Below are 19812 nucleotides of genomic sequence, written 5' to 3' on the forward strand. Positions count from 1 at the left end.
GTATGACTTCTTAATATTTCACAGGCTGTTAAACTGCTTTTCTGGCCTTCCACATGTGCTATTTCATTGGCTGCGAAACATTTAATGGAGATAGTGCATGAAGCACTAAAGGTATTTGACTTGCCAGATTGAAATTTGTTTAATAGCAAGCATCACTTTCATTTTTTGGACTCCAGTAAATGTTTCAGCAACATTTATAATGAATTTGCGAGTAATTCTAAATTGCCTTGACAGTTTATTCTGTGTTTGTCTGATGTGAACTTAAATATCTTCTTCCAGAAAATTTTGCCATTAAAGAAAAACAGTCTTTCTTGAACTGGTTTATTGCAAGGAATATTAATTATAAGACCATAGTTTATGAATAAATGTTTAATAGAAAGGACATTTGCTTTACTTGATTGAAATTCAAAGTATTCTACTTAATTCTACTTGTGCCATTTGGCTACATTTAAAAAATCTTTTCTATAGATCTATTTTAATTTTTAAGTATACAAATTTGTACAAATTTCAAATAAGACCATGGAAGGTTATAAATATTTCCTCAAATATAAATTACAATACAATTTATTTGTTTGGTGATGATGTAAAGGTAATAACAACAGTATGCATCGAAACTAATTTTATAATTTATATTCTGTTGTGTAGGATGCGTGTTCATCGCCTATGCAGATAGCATTGGAGTTTTATCATGCTGCACGAGATGCCCTTCTACTATATAGAGCTATTGTTCCAGTAAAGGTTTGCATGAACGCCTTACTTAGAACTTGAGTTGGACAAAAACTATTTTTTTTGTTGTTACTAATTATGACAAATACAAAGCAGTCAGTTCTAGACTGGTAATTTCTTTCTTTTTAGTTCATTAATTCATGCATATGAATAATGTCTTATGTGTGAATATATGCAATGAAACGAATTTAGTAGGAAAAATGATCATGCTACTTGAGCTGCCCTTCTACTTTATGGAGCTATTGTTCCACTCTATGTTGTTGGCTTTGGTAGAAGACCCATTTTTATTGCCTATATGTGTCCGGTTCAGGGCTGGAACAGCCTAGGGACCTTGGGTGGATCTGTCTGAACCTTAAACTATCATGGGGGAAACTTGCGCTTAAGTGATAAAATTGTAGAAATGTTGTGTGCCATGAAGGCTGCCCCTCAACCCCACCAGGTTTCCACTTCTAGACTGCCATTAGTTGACATCCCCAAATCTAGGCATTTGTTTCTCCCACACTCGAGATCCATCCCCACATCCCCCCATTCATTTTATGGAGACTTCATGAATATAGCTTCTTCAGCTCAAAGTTAAAAATTTCAACCATTTGTGAATTATTATTCAACTAAGAGGGAATGGAGTATATACTTATTTATCCACTTAGGTAAGTCAAACTGATTAGGTGTAGAAGAAGCCAAAGATTTGGTCTTTGTGCACACTAACTTGAATCTTCTATCACATGAGTAACATAATTACAATGAGAGGGTGATCTGTAATAGATATTATTGTTGCACAATTTATTGATATCTCTTTAGATGAGGCAACTTCAACATTTGACATGGCTAATCGAAGTGGTATTATAATTCATTGTTGTTCAAATGCAATTAAGCTGATGTTGATTTTGATGGTCTTGGTGAAGGACAATATAAATATCTAACCACAATGAACCAAAACATTTCTAGGTTGTCCCTGCCACATGTTACCCTTTCCACACATCACGCACCACACACATTTCTAGAACACTTCTTGCTTGATGTGTGGTCAAGGATGTTCTTGTGGCATTCTTGCATACTTGCAATTTTCACGATTGAGGGATGCCTAGGAAAGCCCAGGGGGATATATTCCTAGTGAACGAAGTTGATAATCTAATTTTTGCTCTTTATATTTCCACATTTTAAAATAAAGTTTTGATTTTGAATTCTATAACCCAGTTGGTGATTTCTAAACTTAATGATTTGGAGCACCTTGAACTGTATTGCTGTCTATTATACTCTTAAGTTTGCTAATACTTTCTAAAATTGTGATACAACTGTCTGAGTGTAAATTCACCATTTAGTTGAAAGAACAATGATATTTTCAAGCTAGTCATTGTGGGTTCTCATGATGTTTCCTTTCTCAAATAGAATTTATTAATAAATAATAATAGTAAATTAATTCTTAAAAACTTTTTTTCGGCCAGTAGTTTATATATTTTATTATTATTAAACTAATATTTACATAGGATAGTTCCAGAATATAAAGTTCATGTTGAAGATTATAGCTGTGATAAAGATCTTTTTACATGTGTTGATTGGTTAGAGAGTTCATTTCTAAGCGGTTCCTTTCTTCACCTCCATATGGGGTGTCTCTATGACACCGTGATTCAAGATCCTTCATGTCTTTTATTGTCATCGTGCTACTTCAGTTTTCGTTTTTTGGCTGGAGTATATTTCATGTGTTCATATTTTCATGCCGATTAAGCATCATCATGTGCATTTCGTATGTTAAGTTGGCATCATTAAAGTGTATTCAGCTGTGTTAGGAGTATTTGGTTATGCTTACTATTATTTGCACTGGCTTTGTTATGAGGTGGTGTTAGTGCCTACTCATGTTCATTGGTGATTAATTATCTTCTCACAAAGTTTTATTACTAATGTCGTATCGTTCCCTTTGTAACCATTGGTGCTAAGTATGAATGTGTTGCTTCAGCTATGGCCTTCATGATGTTCTCTTGTTGCTACGAGAATAGGATTAGTGTGCGCTATTGTGGTAGGTGATTTTTTGTTAGAAGAGCTACTTTGGTATTGATTGCTGTCAGAAAGAATTGAATATTGTGAGTAGTATCATCACATTTGAACATATATTGAGAATATATCTATAAAGATATCTCTGTGTATCGTGTAGTAATAGTTAGTTGTACTGAGTGTATATGCCATCACATTCATATTGTATATCGTCTTATTGCTTCGATCTGTGTGTGATCATTGAGTTGTTTATTTGTTTCATTGTGATTAGAATTAGTTGGTTTTAGTAGTCTGTGAGAGATTTGTTGATAAGAGTAAAGTTAGGCTTATTGATTGACTGGTTGGAGACTCCACTCATAAGTAAGAATACTTGTTGGAGATCTAAATAGAGGATCTATATTTCAGGTTTGGGTAGATTTTCCCTCAAGTAGAAGGGTTTTCCCATGGTAAATAATGGTGTTGTAATGTCCCTTTTTCTAGTCATTAACCTCTGATGCATCGTTAGCCTTTTCTATCATGGTCTCGTGGGCTAACCAGGGGTCAGTATGAGTTTCGACATTGGCATCCTCACTTTTAGACAAATTAGAGTCGAGATATAAAGGGTTTCTAATACTTGCTATATATAGTAAGTCAACTGGGGTTTGTATTTTGAGCTTTTCAATATTGGACTTCGAGCGTCTTGTCGAGAGCTTTTCGGCAAGCTATTATTAAAGGCTATCAGAGTTCGATAGGGTATTTATTTTAACGTTTGAAGATTAACTTATTTTATTGAAGTGACTTTAAAATTAGAAAGGGGAATTAATAAGTCACTTTAGCTTATAAAGTTATATTATTCTTTTAATTGGGAAAAAGACAATTAAAAAATGGAATAGTGAATTAAAAACGAAGAGACAAACAAGGAATATGAAGGGTTATCCTGTTTTGTTTAAAAGGGGAGAAGGAGCTCATTTTCTGCATGCTTGGATATTGATTAGGTTTGAGATTTCTCTTGGAGAAATTAAGGAAGCTTTAACTTCTATCTAGGATCCGAGGACATAAACGCTTAGGTTCATTGGTGGATTGGATGCAACCCTGGTTCATCTTTGTGGGGGAATTCGCTACAAAGTTCACAGTTGCATTTCAAGTTCATTTCTGGTTATCCAATCTTATTGTTATCACTATTTTTACGATTGAACTGTTATTGTTTTGTTGAATATTATAATGCAATAACAATTTGAGTAATTTCTATGAGCATTTATTGGTTAATGTTGTTGGTTTTTATTGCATATGTGTTTATATTCTGAAAATTATTGTGGTAAAAATCGCGGAGAATATTTGACTGGGATATTATAGGTGTCATTTGTTCGTATGCTTTTTTGTATTTCTGATTATTGCATTCTTATATTTTAGTTTGAAAACTTAACATGGTATCAGAGTGGTTCTATAGAAAAGATCTAGAACCGGAACTTTGAAGCCTTAAGATATTCTATTTATGACGAATATTCTTGGACAATCACAAGTTTTGGACATGTCTTCTTGGTTCAATTATGATCATTCAAGGTTGAGGATTGTTCATGTTTTTGAGAAGTATTCTTTAAGGAGATGTTCGTTGCTATTCACTGTGCAAAATAGTATAAATGCAATGGTATGATTATCGTTTGATTCAAAGAGATAGCTGCATATTGATCTTTATTTGTGTGTATTCTGAGATCCTTTTTGAGGAAGATTGGACAACAAAGAGATAAGTATTTTATGATTATATCTTGAATCTTGATCATGAGTTTATGTTGTTTCACTGGGAATAGTGTATGATATTAGCATTGATCTGGATATTTCTCTTAATCATAGATTGATTCTATTCATATCTCTTGGTTGTAGGATGGATTGAGAAGCAACGCGATGATGAGAGATTTCATGCAAAGTCATACAGGCTGAAGAAATGAACAAACATGAGGACTCTGTTTGTAGTCACAAGACCTAGTTGATGGCACATAACCATATTAAAGAGGGAGTATCTATACAGATTGTTATTGCATTTAGTTTATTCAAGAGGAAGAAATGACATTCAAAGGGAGACTACTCACCTACAAAAATCAGATTCAAAGGGAGCTTGAGTGGTAGATGTAGAATGCCGTGTCTTTTGCAAAGGATCAACAAGCTTGTGTGGTAGTATGGCTGTAAATGCTCTGTGTTGGACAAACATTGGAGCTCATTTCTTGGTATTGTGATAATCAAAGTTATGAGAACGCTGCCCCTATTGAGAGGGAGTCACAACTAAGAGGGAATCTCAACATCCAGATGATATTTTATGTATTAATAAGTTCTTCTCTGAGAGGAAGAAGTTTGAGGTGCAATCCCTTGTTAATGATAATGCACGACTCTATCCAACCTGACTCTATCCAACATGACTTCATCTGCTCCATCAAAACCCCAATCTTGTTATATTGTCTGTCCAAGATCGTGGCCCTCGATTTATGCTCACCTGGTGGCACAACTGATAGCCCTCCCCCCTTCTCCACCATGGATATCATGCTCCTATGGTAAGGAGATCAAGCTACATGCAATGGGATGCCATTAGCCAAGAAGAATTACAATGACATCATCTAACCAGTCCTTCGCATGCATGTTAAATAAATTAGCAATGGGGTTGTTAGTAGAACTTCCCGCCTTTTGTTGCCCCCTACTGAATTCTCAATGGATGAAGGAATGGAAGCCAAATTTGACAGTCAATGCTCTCTAATGCAAGATAGGCATAGAAGTGTCTCGCTGCCTCTATAACTGCTGAATAGCGTGAACCTACTGCCCACTAGTCAAAGATTTAGGCATTGGAACTGCACTATTATCAGGAATGTCCCACAGTTTGTTTATTTTAATTCAATTCTTTACATTTTCAGCATTTGCAAGGAATTTGCATGTACACATACCATATCCATTCTAACAGAGAAGGTGTGGATTAACTCTAGCTATGCTGCCATACTATTCTATGCAGTGTTATGGGACTTAGACTTGCCTCTGACTTGTAAAGTCAAAATCCGACTCAGACTCGTACTCGGCAACTAGACTCGGCAAGGACTTTAAAAATTGAAAAACCCATGAAATTCAAAGACATTTAAGGATTTTAAGATTTTTTTATTCATCTTTTAGTCAATTAACATCAAATGCACAATAATTGAGATAAATAGAAGCTACTTAATACACATACACAATTTTGCATAGATAACATAAATATTAAAGCAATTTTTTGAAAGAAAAAAGATAAATAACACAGTATAAAGTAATAAACATAGTGTCACTGCAGTGTCAAATGCCTACAATATTCATGGATTACGAAATCCATGGTATCAAAAGTTCAAAACATATATCAAAATAACTAGAGTGTAGAACAATAAGAAGACTAAGGCTCATAGTTGCCTATGTCCTCCTATGAGTATGCCTAAGATAAGTCATGAAAGACTGGAGAGCCATCATTTCTCCCTTTGTCTGAGGTTGAACCTCATCCTCACCCTCATCCTCACCCTCATCCACATAATCCTCATCATCAGACCTAGATCCATCACTCCTGGCCTCAGGGTCTTGCACTCTGTCTCCTCGCACTCTAGCCTCCTTGATTGCCATTGCTATTGCCTCGGTTTCCCAATCTACCTGATCAACCCACTCCACGTCTTCATCATTGAAGATAGGATCAACAATCTTTGTGTTCCACTCTGCATGTGGATCAACATTCTCTAATACAATCGGGTGATATATCGATGCCCAGGATCAATCTATGGCAAAGGCAAAGGTTGCAGTGAACAAAGACAATATCATTCAATTTTTGCACTGCCAACCTATTGCACTTCTTTGAGTGTATATGCTCGAATAGATTCCAACTACGTTCGCATCCTGATGCATTAGATGGTTGGCTCAAGATGCGAATCATAATCCTTTGTAAATTGGCACCTTAGTGCCAAACATCTCCCACCATGCATCTGAAACAAGAAATTTTTAAATCAATTCAATAACTTTGACTTTATCAAATTAAAATGGTAATAGAATTAGAAATTAGGATGTTGAATCATAGATTTTTACCAGGCATCAATTTTGTCCTATTTTTCTTGCACAACTCCCATGCAAATAAGTCCCCTTGAGCTTTCTTAAACAACTCAATCTCACGGACTACAATTGTTCAGACTCTTGAATCAGGTGACATGTTCCAACTCAATCTCATTAGCATTGAAATGTGGGTTGAATTGGTATGCTAGATTAAGTAGGCCGCTACATGTATAGGTCTGTGAAGTAGATTGTGCCAACATCTATCAATGACATCCCATATAGGCCCATACCTATCTCGGTTCCCTGCAAAAAAAGAGCGAATGACCTCCTTCACCCTATCCATGCCCTCATAAATGTAGCCCATTGAGGGCTTCTCTCCATCAACAATTTATAGGAGAACAAGCGACTTTATGAATTGCATTCATTATGAAAGTTGCAAGAGAAACAATCAGCTTTAAGTTTTTCTTTAAAAAATGAACAATAATTTATAACATAATTTCATAAACAAAAAAGTTGAAATGAGGACAGAAAGGAAAATTATTTTCACAATCTCAGCGATCGGTGTCCAAAAGGAAGCGTCATCAAAAATGTGATCAGCTGTATCAGTCCCTGCAGTGGTCTTTGCATATGATTATGAGATCCACTCCTCACTTACAAACATGCATCTCAAGCGTCCCTTTGAATCAAGCAAGGATTGCAATGTGAGAACATTGGTTGCAAATCTAGTGACCCTTGGACGAGACAACTGCTTTTGTTTTGTGTATTTCCTCATGAGGTTGATGACCCATGTATGATTACATCTGAATTTGTATACAATCCTTCCTTGCTCTATAATTTTTTTTATCCAAGGGGGTTTACCAAGATCCTCTAACATGAGGTCAATGCAGTGAGCAGCACAACGGGTCCAAAATAAGTGAGGGTGTCTCTCCATAAGAAGCTTTCCTGCAACAACATAATTTGCTGCATTATCTATAACTATTTGCACCACATTCTCCTCACGTTCTTTATCACTTCATCCAATACCTCACAAAGATATTCAACATTCTTTGTTTTTCTTGAGGCATCAATTGATTTCAAAAAACTGTGGCACCTAAAGAAAAAGAAAGAAATTAGTATAATGATCAATGATCAAAAACTTAATCACTTAATCAAGATTCTAAATTTTTAAGTACAAGTTCTACTTCTAAATTTTAATGTCTACAATTACTTGATGAGGAGACAAGAAAGTTGAGGAGTGTTCTACTCCTTCTATCAGTCTAAGGGAAACCCTTCATCTTCCACACCTTATGATGCTCCTTGATTGCACCTTTTACATCAACCACCCTTTGGGTTGAAATAGGGTCTCCTAGCTCGTTAGTACTAGGGGCTTTGAATCCCGGACCACAAACAGTAACATCATCGATTGCAATTTGCCAATAAGCTTACCTAAAACAAATTAACTAAAATTTAAACAAATTAGTATATTATATTATCACTATTAAATTTGAAAACAAATAAAAATAAACAAAATAAACATATTATTGTCTCTTGAAACTTGAAAGCAATAGAAGTAAGACATATATTAGATAAATAAGTACCTTGTTGTAGATGAAGAAGTCTCCAAGTGCCAATTTTGCATTATCATACTTCTCCTTGTTCCAACCCATGCTTTCAGGCGATGGTTGTGCACCTAGAGCTGTGTGTGGAACAAAGATGGAATCAAGTGTCGATCTTTGCTTACGAATGCAAGGCCCAATGGTCACACTCATAGAAGCAGTAGTAGTAGTAGGTGGAGTAGGGGATAATGGAGAGTGAAAACTAGAAGATCCCTGTTGAGCTAGTTGTGGCATTTCTTCTTGTTTTCAATTCATTTTTCTCCATTTCTTCCTAGAAGAGCTTGCATGTCTCGCATAACATCCTCGGGTACATCTTTGCATTTTTTAGCATCACGCCTAGGTATATGTGCTAGGTGATACTTCAATATATTTATACCTCCCCCGTTATATATTACACCACAATGCCAACATGTAACAACTCTCTTTTTGTGGCCCGAGATATTCGAAGCCCTATCCCTTGCTATTGCAGTTGGGTCTGCATCAAAGAAACGTGAATCGGAATCGGATCGGAATCGGCAAGGTCGAATCGAATCGTGAATCGGCAATGAATCGGCAATGAATCGGCGATGAATCGGCAAATTTGAAAAAACCCGTTAAATTTAAAGATTTTAACAATTTAAAACTTATTTCATGCACCCTTTATTGAATATAACTTAAGCACACTATAACATCATCAAATAGAAGTTAAAACTTAACATACATAAACATGAAACATAAAATCCATCACATACGTAACTATGTTATCTAAGATTCTAAAATGTAAATTGTAGGCTAGCTGAAGTAAATAGAAATCAAATGATCATAATGATTTAAATCATAGAATGTATGTAAGATGATCCATAAGACATCAAATCATAAATTTATGTAAGAATCTAAGATGAAGATCCATGAAAGTTTGAAACTTTGAAACATATGTCTATCAATGATTCAGTATCAATATCTGTAAACAAAATATAAAAACAAGGCTCCAGCTCAAGCCTCAGGCTCATAGTCATCATCATCCTCAACATCATCCTCAAGCTCGGCTACAGCCTCAGCCTCAGCCTCTGAGTATCCAGTCTGCCTAGTAGCAAGGCGTCTAATGTAGGTCCTAGAGGACTGTCGAGCCATATCTCCCGCATATAAGATGGGCTCACGAATGTCGCTAGGGCCTGTGTCTGTGCGTGCACGTGTGCGTCTACCAATGCCTGAAGAACGTGCTCTAGCTGCCTCAGCCTCTATATCCACCTGGTCAATCCACGCACGGTCTTCCTCAGTGAAGACTGGATCTACAACCTCTGTGAGCCACTCTGATTCTGGATCAATCTCCTCCAGAATGATCGGAGAGGAGTTAGTGCCCAAAATCTGTCTGATCCTAAGACGGAGGTTGTAATGAACGAAGACAAGATCATTCAACCTCTGCACTGTCAACCTGTTTCTCCTCTTCGAGTGGATGTGCTCGAACATGGACCAACTGCGCTCACATCCAGAAGCGCTGCTTGGCTGACTCAGAATACGAATGGCAATTTTTTGAAGTTTTGGGGTTGTGGCCCCAAACATTTGCCACCATCTATCTGAAATAAGGGAAAATAAAAATAATTAGTCTCATTTACAAATTACAAATTACAAGTTAACTCTAAAATTACATAATCAACTTTAAGTTTAGAATCTAGATTCATGAACATTGAATATATTATTTAATTTTTACCTGGCTGTATTGTTTCCCGAGCATCTATGGCTACCCTGCTAGAGAAAAGTGGCCCTTCTTTATTATTGAACTTATCAAGCTCAATAATTGCAGCACTGCTATCCTCATCAGTACTCAACCTCTGGATTACTGTATATAATCCGGTGAGAACCTCCTCATCCGCCTTGAAGTCAGGACGGAAACGAAATGCCGAATTCAAAAAGTAAGCTGCTGCATGGATGGGTCTGTGGAGCTGATTCTGCCATCTCCTATCAATGATGTCCCAAATAGGGGCATACTTCTCCTGCACTCCTGCATATTGAGCTTTAATGGCCTCCTTGGCCCTATCCATGCCCTCATATATGTAGCCCATAGAGGGCTTCTCCCCATCAGCAGTTCGTAGGAGAGATACAAGAGGCTCAGTGGCCTACATATAAAGTAAAACAAAAATTTGAGTCAAAACTTAAACATAGAATAATTCAATAATATAAGGTAAAACTAAATCATTAAACAATTAGCATAGTAAACTGTAAAATATTAAATGTTAAATTGCAATAAAATTACCTTAAGTATTTCTCTAGCAGGTTTCCAAAAACCATCATCATCAAATATGCAATCCACCACATCTATCCCTGCAGTGGTCGTAGCATAGGAAGATGAAATCCACTCCCGCCCAACAAACATGCTCCTCAAATCATCCCTTGATGCCAACAAGGACTGCAAGGTGATGAAATTCGAGGCAAACCTCGTGATCCCTGGACGAGCTAACTCTTTGTCTCCTGTGTACTTCCTCATTGTGCTAAGGACAAATGAATGATTATAAATAAACTTACATATGTTTTTTGCCCTTTCCACACATGACTTGACCCACTCAAGTTTGCCAATTTCCTCCAACATGAGGTCAAGGCAGTGTGCTGCACAAGGGGACCAAAATATGGTGGGGTGCCTCTCCATCAAAAGTTTGCCTACAACAATTTTAAGATAATTAGAAATTCAAATTTCAAACATGTTAGAACTTAGAACTTAGGAAACTTAGAAATTCTAAGTTAGAATTAGAAAAAGTTCAAAATTCAAATAAATTTATTTTCAAAACTTAAAAAGTTAAAAGTTTACCTGCAGCAACATAACTTGCTGCATTATCCGTCACCACTTGCACCACATGTTGTTCCCCCACCTCTGCTATAACTTCCTCAATAACCTCACATAAGTATGTGGCGTTTTTTACATGAGCAGAAGCATCAATGGATTTGAGGAACATGGTATATCCTACAAGTAACAAAACAACGAATTATAATTACTATTAGCAATCAACAAATCAAAATTTGAAATAGTCAATCACGATTCAAAATTATGTATGTAGGAAAGTAGAATGATCAATCACCTCCACAGGATACAAGAAAATTGAGGAGTGTTCTTCCCCTCCTATCTGTCCAACCATCAGTCATGATGGTGCAACCCTTTTCGATCCACTCCTTTCGGTTGTCCTCAAGCTCATGCCTCATATCCTCAACCATTTCCTCCAGGAGGTATCCACTCAACTCAGCCTCAGTTGGGGCTTTAAACCCCGGACCACAAATGGCAACTGCATCTATCATGTTCTGCCAATAAGGAGTCCTGTCACAAATAGATAATGATATTGATTAGAAATTTAGATGTCAAAAACTAAAATCATAAAACAAGTAGATATAATTAAAGTTTTACTTTTACTTTTAACTTTAACTTTGAAGATAACAAAGAAAAAAGAATCAATTACCTGGCTGCAATAAATGGAATGTTGCAAAAGTACCAGAATTTGCAAATCTCTTTTCTGGCAGCATCACGAATCTCCTTGTTCAAACCCATGCCCTCAAGCGTGGGTTGGGAGCCAGGAGTAGTGCGGGGCACAAAGTAACTATCCATTCTGCTTTTCCGCACTCTAGGCCGCAATAGGTTGGTGTTGGACTCTGTCTCAGTATGAGACCGACTACCACTAACACTCACATGAGCACTAGCACTAGGATGAAAAGGAGGCCTAGAAGAACCCTCCCCAACACAACCTACGGATGCGGAAGCTGATGCAGATGCACTTGCAGATGTAGATGCGGTTGCGGATGTGGGAGCACGGGAGCCAATACCTCTTAACCCTTCAAGTTGCATTTTCTTAGTCAACTTGTCTTGTTCAATTTTTTCTAATGCCACTAAACAAGAGCGTTTTGCCTCAGCGGTTTGTTGAGTGCAAACTGTGACATCATGGCCAGGTATGCCAGCAATGTGGTATTTCAATCTATAGATACCTCCCGAATTTATTTTTTCTTTGCAAAATATACATTTTGTTTGATATTTGGTTCTCCCAAGAAACTCTTCATTATATTTCCAGCATTCATCTTTTTTACCCATTGTGGAAATTGGAAAATGAAAGCAAAGGGCTGCTGCAATAAAAAAATTCATGTAAAAAATCAAAGTTTGCAACTAATAAACAAAAACTACAAAACAACAAACCCTAGTTTGCAATTTAGTAAAACTAAAAATAAAAAACATTCAAGATTTGCAAATGAACACTAAAAAAATTTAACAAAAAATGCATACTACACTAACATGCAAAAAAAAAACCAACACTTACCTCTTGCAAATGAGTTGAGGAGTGTTGATATTGACTCCTTAATGCTCCCAACGCAATTTATGGCCTCCCCAAATGGACTTCTGATCTCTTTGGTGCTCTTCCTTCTTGCCGGTTGGAAAGCTATGGATTCTCTTTTCTCTTCTTCTCTCTCACTCTTCCTCTCTTCTACTCATACTAAGCAAATAGAAGGCTCTTTACGGTTATAACAAAGAGGAAAGTCAACTTAGAAAGCAAATAAAACATGTGTTTTTTTTAAAAAATTGAACTTTCTATCCTTGCTGCCGCGGCCGATTTCTGGCGATACCCGATGGCGATTCTGGCGATTTTTTCCATGAATCGCCGATTTTGGCGATTCAGGCGATTCATGCGAAAAAATTGCCACCAGCGATTTCCGATTCCAAAAAAATTGGGAGCCATGAATCTTATCGCGATTTTGGCGATTTCGGCGATTTCATGGCGATTTTTGGAACTATGGTCTGCATCAAGATTACATGCAACCCTAGTTCTGTAATGTTCCGTTCCCTATGTTCCCTTTGTGCGATGGTTTTCTTCAACTCACAATTCAGATTTCAGACCCTTGAAATGGCCGTACGATGTAGGGAAGTCCGTACACCCAGTTGGAAGGGGAAAAGAATAGTCGTACGTGTGTTGAGGAGTCATACGTTGATTATGTAGATGCCATACGGTATGTGACTTTTGATGGCCATATAGTGTGGGGTCAGATAAGCAAATAACGTACAGAGGATGGGAATGGATTGGCCATACGGATGAAGGCTGCACGATAGGAAGAGGGAGTTGTACGGTGGATGGCGATGGAGTTGGCCATATGGATGAGGTTGCTGGAGGAGCTGTACGGTGATATGCCGTACACAAGCAGCTGTAGGTTGGCTGTACGGTGGTCTTGGGAGACTGTACGGTGTAGGAGGGGCGAATTGGAAGGGGAGAATGGGAGCGACTAGGGATGAGTAGTCGGAATTCATAGGGTGATACACAGAGAGTTTTTGCAGACCATAGATAGTGTGAACAAATAGCGAGATTTAATGCAGATAAACAACACAGGACAAAGAATAGATCAAACCAACACAGTGAATATTCGCAATATGATGATGCTCCGACTTGCCAAATCCGAGCGAAGTATTACGGACGACGGAATAGGGTGAGGGTTGAATCCCACTGAAACCGAGAAAGTGAAATAGGGAAGATCTTTCACTTCCGAAATGGCGAACAACAGAGAATCCCAATTGGAATTCGTAGTAGAAAGAAATAATCCAAGTTGCATACTTAAAGACTACCTACAAGCTGTGCTTAAATACCTGTCGGGAAACTTTCTGAGGGCGTACAAAGATAGCTGACAATGACACAAACTACATAAACAAAATACAAATGGGTCCGAGATATATTAAATCAATCGGCCCATTAAAAAAGTTTGATTAAATACATTTATTTTATAATTGGGACATTACAAGTTCCACTTCCACAAGGGTCACCATGAGGCATGATGCCAAGGTCGGTGCTACTACAATATGAATATATTATAAATAGAAAAAAGTTAGCATCATATCATATTTTTAAACTTTAGGGCCTTCTTACTTATCAAGTTTGTCATCGAGATAAATTAGAATAAATCTAAATAGTAGATACTAGAAGTAGAGACTAAAACAGAAGTAAACAAAATGGAAAGTAAAAAATATGAATGTAAAACAATTTACAAAACAACACAAAGAAATGCTACTTGTTGCTTACCTCTTCAAATTTGAATAAACAATGGAAATGCAAGTTTGTAGAAGCCTCCTCCAAATGCTTCTTTAAGCTCCTCTCAGTGCTTAATTGTAACCTACAAAGTTGCACAAACCATCAACAATTGATATGCGAGAACCAACTGGTTTGCTAATTTCTTTCTCAAAACCCCAATACTCTTCTCTAACTCTTTCCTCTCTATCACAAGCATTAGTAAAGGGTGGAATGACCTTTTTAGGTCAAATGGATGTTATAGAAAACTAAAAAAAATAACTCAACCTTTTTTTTGGCTCTTTTTGCTGCACCATGGCGAGAGTCCTAAGCTTGGAACTCAGTGAGTCTGGTGAGTCTCTTGACTCGGGGAGTCCACGTGGACTCTGCCAGGACTCGTCCGAGTCCAGAGACCATTTGCCTCAGACATTTGGACTTTGGCTCAGACTTGCAGAGTCTCGTAACTATGATTCTATGCCACAAAAATGATATTTGCATTTCCATGTGCCACCACTTGTAACTGTAGGGAGTGAAATTTTGATTGCAAATTATTTTAGAGGGTACTTTGGATCATAAGGACCCTTAGCAAACTTTGCCAAAGAGTCAAAGGGGCAATTAATAGAAGGTGCTCTTGGTGCAACATAAGGAGGTTCGGATTGGGCTTCTAGATCAGTCCCCATGCTCACTTCTTTGACCCTCATGCTTAGGTTCATACTCATAAAATTTTGTACTTCCCTTGTGTAATTCCATGTCTTTTCCCATTTGACTAGAGGTCTTGTAAACAATGCATCTCACAAAATGATACATATCAGCATAATTAGTAATTTCAAAAAAAAAAAAAAAAAAAAACTAGGTTTTGTCTAGTTTAGAGATTGAAATAAGTTTTAGCCTAAACAACAAAAATATAAGATAATGGATTCAAAATTTCAATACTCAAACATTTAGATTTATGAATCATGACTTATCATTTAAAAATAAAAAATAACATTGCATTTAAAGAACAAGAATCAACGTTCAAACAAGTTGCAAAAATAATAAAATTATCAACAACAATCTTAATCTTAAACAATGCATTCAAATTTCAACATTTAGTTTTAGATTTTTTTTTTTTTACAAAAATGAAATCTGAAAATAAAACAAAGAAATAGTAAAAATCCTAACTTGTGCTTGATGAATCACTTGCAAAAAAGGATGATATTTTCAGCTACACATCAGTGGTCTACTCCGACTCCTTTGCCAGATTCATGTGGATTCGTATTGGTCATTAGAATCACCGTTAGAGGGACATCTTTCTTGCTGTTTGTTATTTTTCACTGACCTCTTCTCCATATGCCATTCATGAGGCCGAGAATGGGGATCCATTTTGTGACCTCCAGGAGAGCATCTCACGGTTTGTAGCTTTGGGCAACATCATTATTATTGGAGACTTCAATGCACGAACCAGGAATCTTCAGACTCCTATACATGATTGCGGCTCTGATTCGATCTACACTTTTGAGATAGAGACAACCAGTCTAGGACTTCAGTGTACCTCGAATTTTGCCCTTGGACCGCTTTTTGGTTACTGTCGCCACCTCCTCCAGCTCTGCGAGTCCTCTGATTTGTTCATTATGAATGTTATATCTTCCTTCCCTGGGTCGGACCTCCTTACTTGCTGGCCCCATTGTGCTGGTGCGAGTGTTGTGGATTATGTCATCACCTCCTCTTCCTTCATTCCCTCCATTCACAATTTCACCATTTCTTGTCTCATCTTATCTGACCATGCTCTTCTTAGCATTGTTATCCGCATTTTACCCAGTTTGTTGCCTTCTTTCCAGCCCACCTGCATCCCTACTTGCTTCTGCTACCCTAAGGGAGATGGCGAGCTCTTTTCCTACCATCTTAGGAGACTTCTGACACCACCTAGTTTCAGTGATTGGTTTGAAGCCTCCGCCATGTTTGATTCACTTGCTTCTGCCATTTGGGAGTCCACTCTCCTTTCTATCCCTCACCACTCTCCTCCCTCTCTCAGGTCTAAGCGTTGGAATACTTGTTCTATGAACCATTGGTTTGATGCTGGTTGTAAAGCGTTCCATCGCTCTATTCATTCTGCTTTTGAGACTCATTCTCTTGCTTTCACCCAGCTACATTTCTCTTACCTCTATTTCTTTCGCCATGAGAAGCGTTTTTTGCCTCTTCTCAGTGCAGATCCCTTTGCTCCACGCTTATTCAGAATCCCCAGATCTCCTGGCGTACCCTTTTACCTCAAGCGGTTTTCAGCAATGATCAAAGATTTTGGGTCGACAACGGTTATGCCCTTCTGTGACTGATTTCTTTGTATCAAGGAAGGATCCTTAGTCCTTTCCTTGGAGTTTCTAGCTTCTTGTCTTGTTTTGTTTCTTCTCAGACACCTTTGGTGCTCCTATTTTGGTGAGTTCTTTTGTTTGTATGCTCAGTCCCATAAACCCTTGTGGTTTTTTGTTGGACATTAATAGTATTATCTTATCTTATCTCCTCTTGCTCCTCTTGATCTTGCAATCACTTGCAAATTCGCTCTCCAAGCTCTTTGAAACTCTTTTACTCACCTTCCTCTCATCTGTTGAAAAAATATGAATACCAAATGATGTATATGGGCCTTGTGAAGGCTTAGAGGGTGCTATATGGGACCCACATCCATTTGTCCTTAGGAATTGAATAAAGTTTTTTTTACAAGGTTCACTTTTTTGCAACTCATCGTCCACCTCACCCCATTGTGTCCTGGGAGCGGTCGAGGGATGTGATGGAGCCCAAATTTTTGTAAAATATAGTGCCTCCATTTATGAAATAATCTGGAAACCAAATGAAGTATTGCTGCTGATGTCATAAAGATGGGGAATATTAAGAAGTTAGCGAGCAGAAATAAAACAGTAAGCTCAATACAACACAATAGTTGCCAATAGACAAAAGGATTCAATGTCCACTTGAAGGAAATAACTGGTGCAGCCTGACAATAGTTCATAGTAGTACGGAGAAAATATTGTACATCTTAGTAGACTTAAAAAACAACGAATCTTATGTTGAAAATGATGAAGTTTGACAAGCTTTATGAAGGTTTCCATAGAAATTCAATGCAGATACCATTGCAATTCATGGACATAATATGAATAGCGACTACCCTCTGTGTTTGAAACTTCGGGAAGTTAATCACCTGATGCCAGGACAACCATTGCTTAACCCAGAGAATGAATTCTACCAAGCATTCCTTAAACTGTTGCAGAATATGGCACACAAGCATGGGATTGAGATGTTCATGGATGTAGCATTCAACCATTTTGCAGAAGGAAATGATCTGGGTCAAATATTATCTTTTAAAGGCCTAGATAACAGCATATATTTAATGCTTGCACTCAGGAATGAGTTCTATAATAGTTTTGGCTGTGGCAACAAAGAACTTCATACTTGTGTGTTTGTTATATAAAGGATGCAATCAAATCAATATCATTTATGAACATGAGAGTGAGAATATGGAAAAATTCATAGACTAAGCATGTAAAAGGGACATGGTGATTAGGACAGTGAGAGTAATGCACATGAAAAAGATCTAGAAGATCAAGGACAGTATTTCCCAATTCATCACAAGTAATAGACACGATGAAGAAATTAACAAGTGCGATAAGTCTCTGCATACAAATGATTGCTCAATACACAAAATACTCACATTATTCAACTTAGTGTATATATAGCAGAGTATACAGACACATACTTCACCTGGAGATTGATTGTTGAAGAGTTCATATCTAGACTCTGTTTTGATCTTGTCTCATAAAACACAAGTAATGAATCTTATTTTGTGAGGAGGTGAAGATATCTCCGAGTTTCCTTCATAATCTATTGAATGATAATGTAAGGCAATCAAACACAACATATTCATATTTGTGAATCCACTGGAAAGCACATATTAAGGCCATTGAGATTTGCAGAATGAAGACTATTGGGAGGTGATGACAAATATGGCATCTTTTTAATAGGAACTCTCTATATATTAATGGAAAGATATTTAGAATATTTTTTTGAGTTCCACATATATGGTTGCATATGTTTTGTTGTCTCCTATGGTTTGATATGGTATGACGCCATTATAATTTAGGGATCACAAAAGACTGAAAGATTCTGAAATATGAATTACGTAAGAGACATGACTCGCTTTTAGAAATGATTACCATCTTATTTTAATGGATTGTGCAAATACAATATACTTGGGTGGTAAGAGGAGTTGAATATGAGAAGTCATCAGGTGCAGCAATAAAAAATAGCAATTTCATAGAAGTACCGTCACGAGGAGGAATGTATTTTGAGGATAATGGGGATAATGACAGGAAGCAAGCTCCAACATCATGATCAAAAGTCATCCTTTCATTCATGGCAACATCAAAAAGTTAAAACTCTTCCGAAATTTTCAATTTCTTGCTTCTATAAGTCTCATATGTCTCATATGCATTGATTGAAACTCCTATAGTTGCTGCATGAGTCAATGGAGGGATGCATGGGTATGAAAGTTTTATCTCAAGATGACTTTGGTCAAGGAAATAATCTGCGGTGATTTTTTAATTCAATACATAGTTATAAAAGAAGGTTGCAATTTAAGTTCGATATGGTAATATTTGATGAAGAGACAAAATTGAACATTTCTGCGAAGTATATCTCCTTGCCAAGTATTGTGTAGGGATCAAGGCATAATGTTATATTTTGATACTCAATCATACCTTTTCTAAAGTCAGTGATCCTAATTATTTTTAGGCACGACATTCGTGAAGCCTTTGGTAACTAAAATATTATAATATATAGCAATCATGCTACCAAAGTAAAAATGTAATTAGTTTCCTTTTTGAAAAGTCATATTGGCTGGATGCAACCAAGTTACTATTTGATTTTATATAAATATTAGGTGCAAAAGACAAATAGCTCATCGATTTTTTTGAAGGCATTCGAAAGAGAAGAAAAAGTAAAGTGATATATTTATTTGTAAGGGAAGATGTAAATATTAAAGCATGACATTAATATAAGTTTATATATTGTATTTCAATAATAAATAAAATGTCCTTTTGTTTATTTTTACTTGAGGCAAAGAGATTACAATTGGAGTTTTGATTCATCCTTTATGATTAATAAAGAAATTATTGAATTACTCCGACAAGGCTTTCTTTTGCATTGGGTGTTTTCTGCATTTTGTGTTCAACAACAAGGAATAGTGTGAAACATATAAAGTTTACGTGTCTCTAGCTAATTGGACTTCCTATCTAAGAGGTTAAGGGTCCGTTTGGTTCGTAGAATTGTAGAAATCGAGATTTCTACAAATCTCAATTCAACCAAATCAAGGTTTTGCAAATCTTCATTCTTATTTTTGGGATTTTACTTCAACCCTTTGTTTCACTCGGAAGATGAGTCGGGAGACACATTTTTATATGTAAGCTTGGAGTTGCAGGCAGACTCCAAAGAATAGTCCAATCTATTGTTTTTACACTCCTCAAAAAGTGTAACCAGGT

General features: G+C 36.9%; 2 protein-coding genes across 3 annotated transcripts in view; one reads left to right on the forward strand and one right to left on the reverse strand.

The window, feature by feature from the left end:
• ATZW10 (centromere/kinetochore protein, putative (ZW10)) overlaps positions 1-19812 on the forward strand; it is a 228329-nt gene that overhangs the window by 69916 nt on the left and 138601 nt on the right. For both annotated transcript variants that reach the window (XM_089800136.1, XM_089800137.1), the window contains 2 exons: positions 25-111; positions 646-738. In XM_089800136.1, coding sequence (XP_089656262.1) covers positions 25-111; positions 646-738 — 180 coding nt within the window. The remainder of the gene's footprint in view (positions 1-24; positions 112-645; positions 739-19812) is intronic.
• Positions 9100-12613, reverse strand: LOC149538814 (uncharacterized). Its single transcript, XM_089800135.1, has 7 exons — positions 12584-12613; positions 11738-12392; positions 11366-11598; positions 11098-11250; positions 10549-10949; positions 10006-10411; positions 9100-9871 (listed from the first exon to the last, which is right to left on the reverse strand). The coding sequence occupies exons 2-7, from the start codon at positions 12358-12360 to the stop codon at positions 9291-9293; spliced, it is 2397 nt and encodes a 798-aa protein (XP_089656261.1). The 5' UTR covers positions 12361-12392; positions 12584-12613; the 3' UTR covers positions 9100-9290.

Source organism: Cupressus sempervirens, chromosome 9 (genome assembly GCF_028749045.1).
Source record: "Cupressus sempervirens isolate cs-2001-9-10 chromosome 9, ASM2874904v1, whole genome shotgun sequence".
NCBI lineage: Eukaryota > Viridiplantae > Streptophyta > Pinopsida > Cupressales > Cupressaceae > Cupressus > Cupressus sempervirens.

Excerpts from the sequence above, each read along its gene's own strand:
- LOC149538814 (XM_089800135.1), bottom strand. The coding sequence starts at position 12,360 with ATGGGTAAAAAAGATGAATGCTGGAAATATAATGAAGAGTTTCTTGGG. Across the intron at positions 10,412-10,548 it reads CTGCTAGAGAAATACTTAAG|GCCACTGAGCCTCTTGTATC; the intron begins GTAATTTTATTG and ends CTTTATATGTAG. Across the intron at positions 9,872-10,005 it reads TCGGGAAACAATACAGCCAG|ATAGATGGTGGCAAATGTTT; the intron begins GTAAAAATTAAA and ends CCCTTATTTCAG.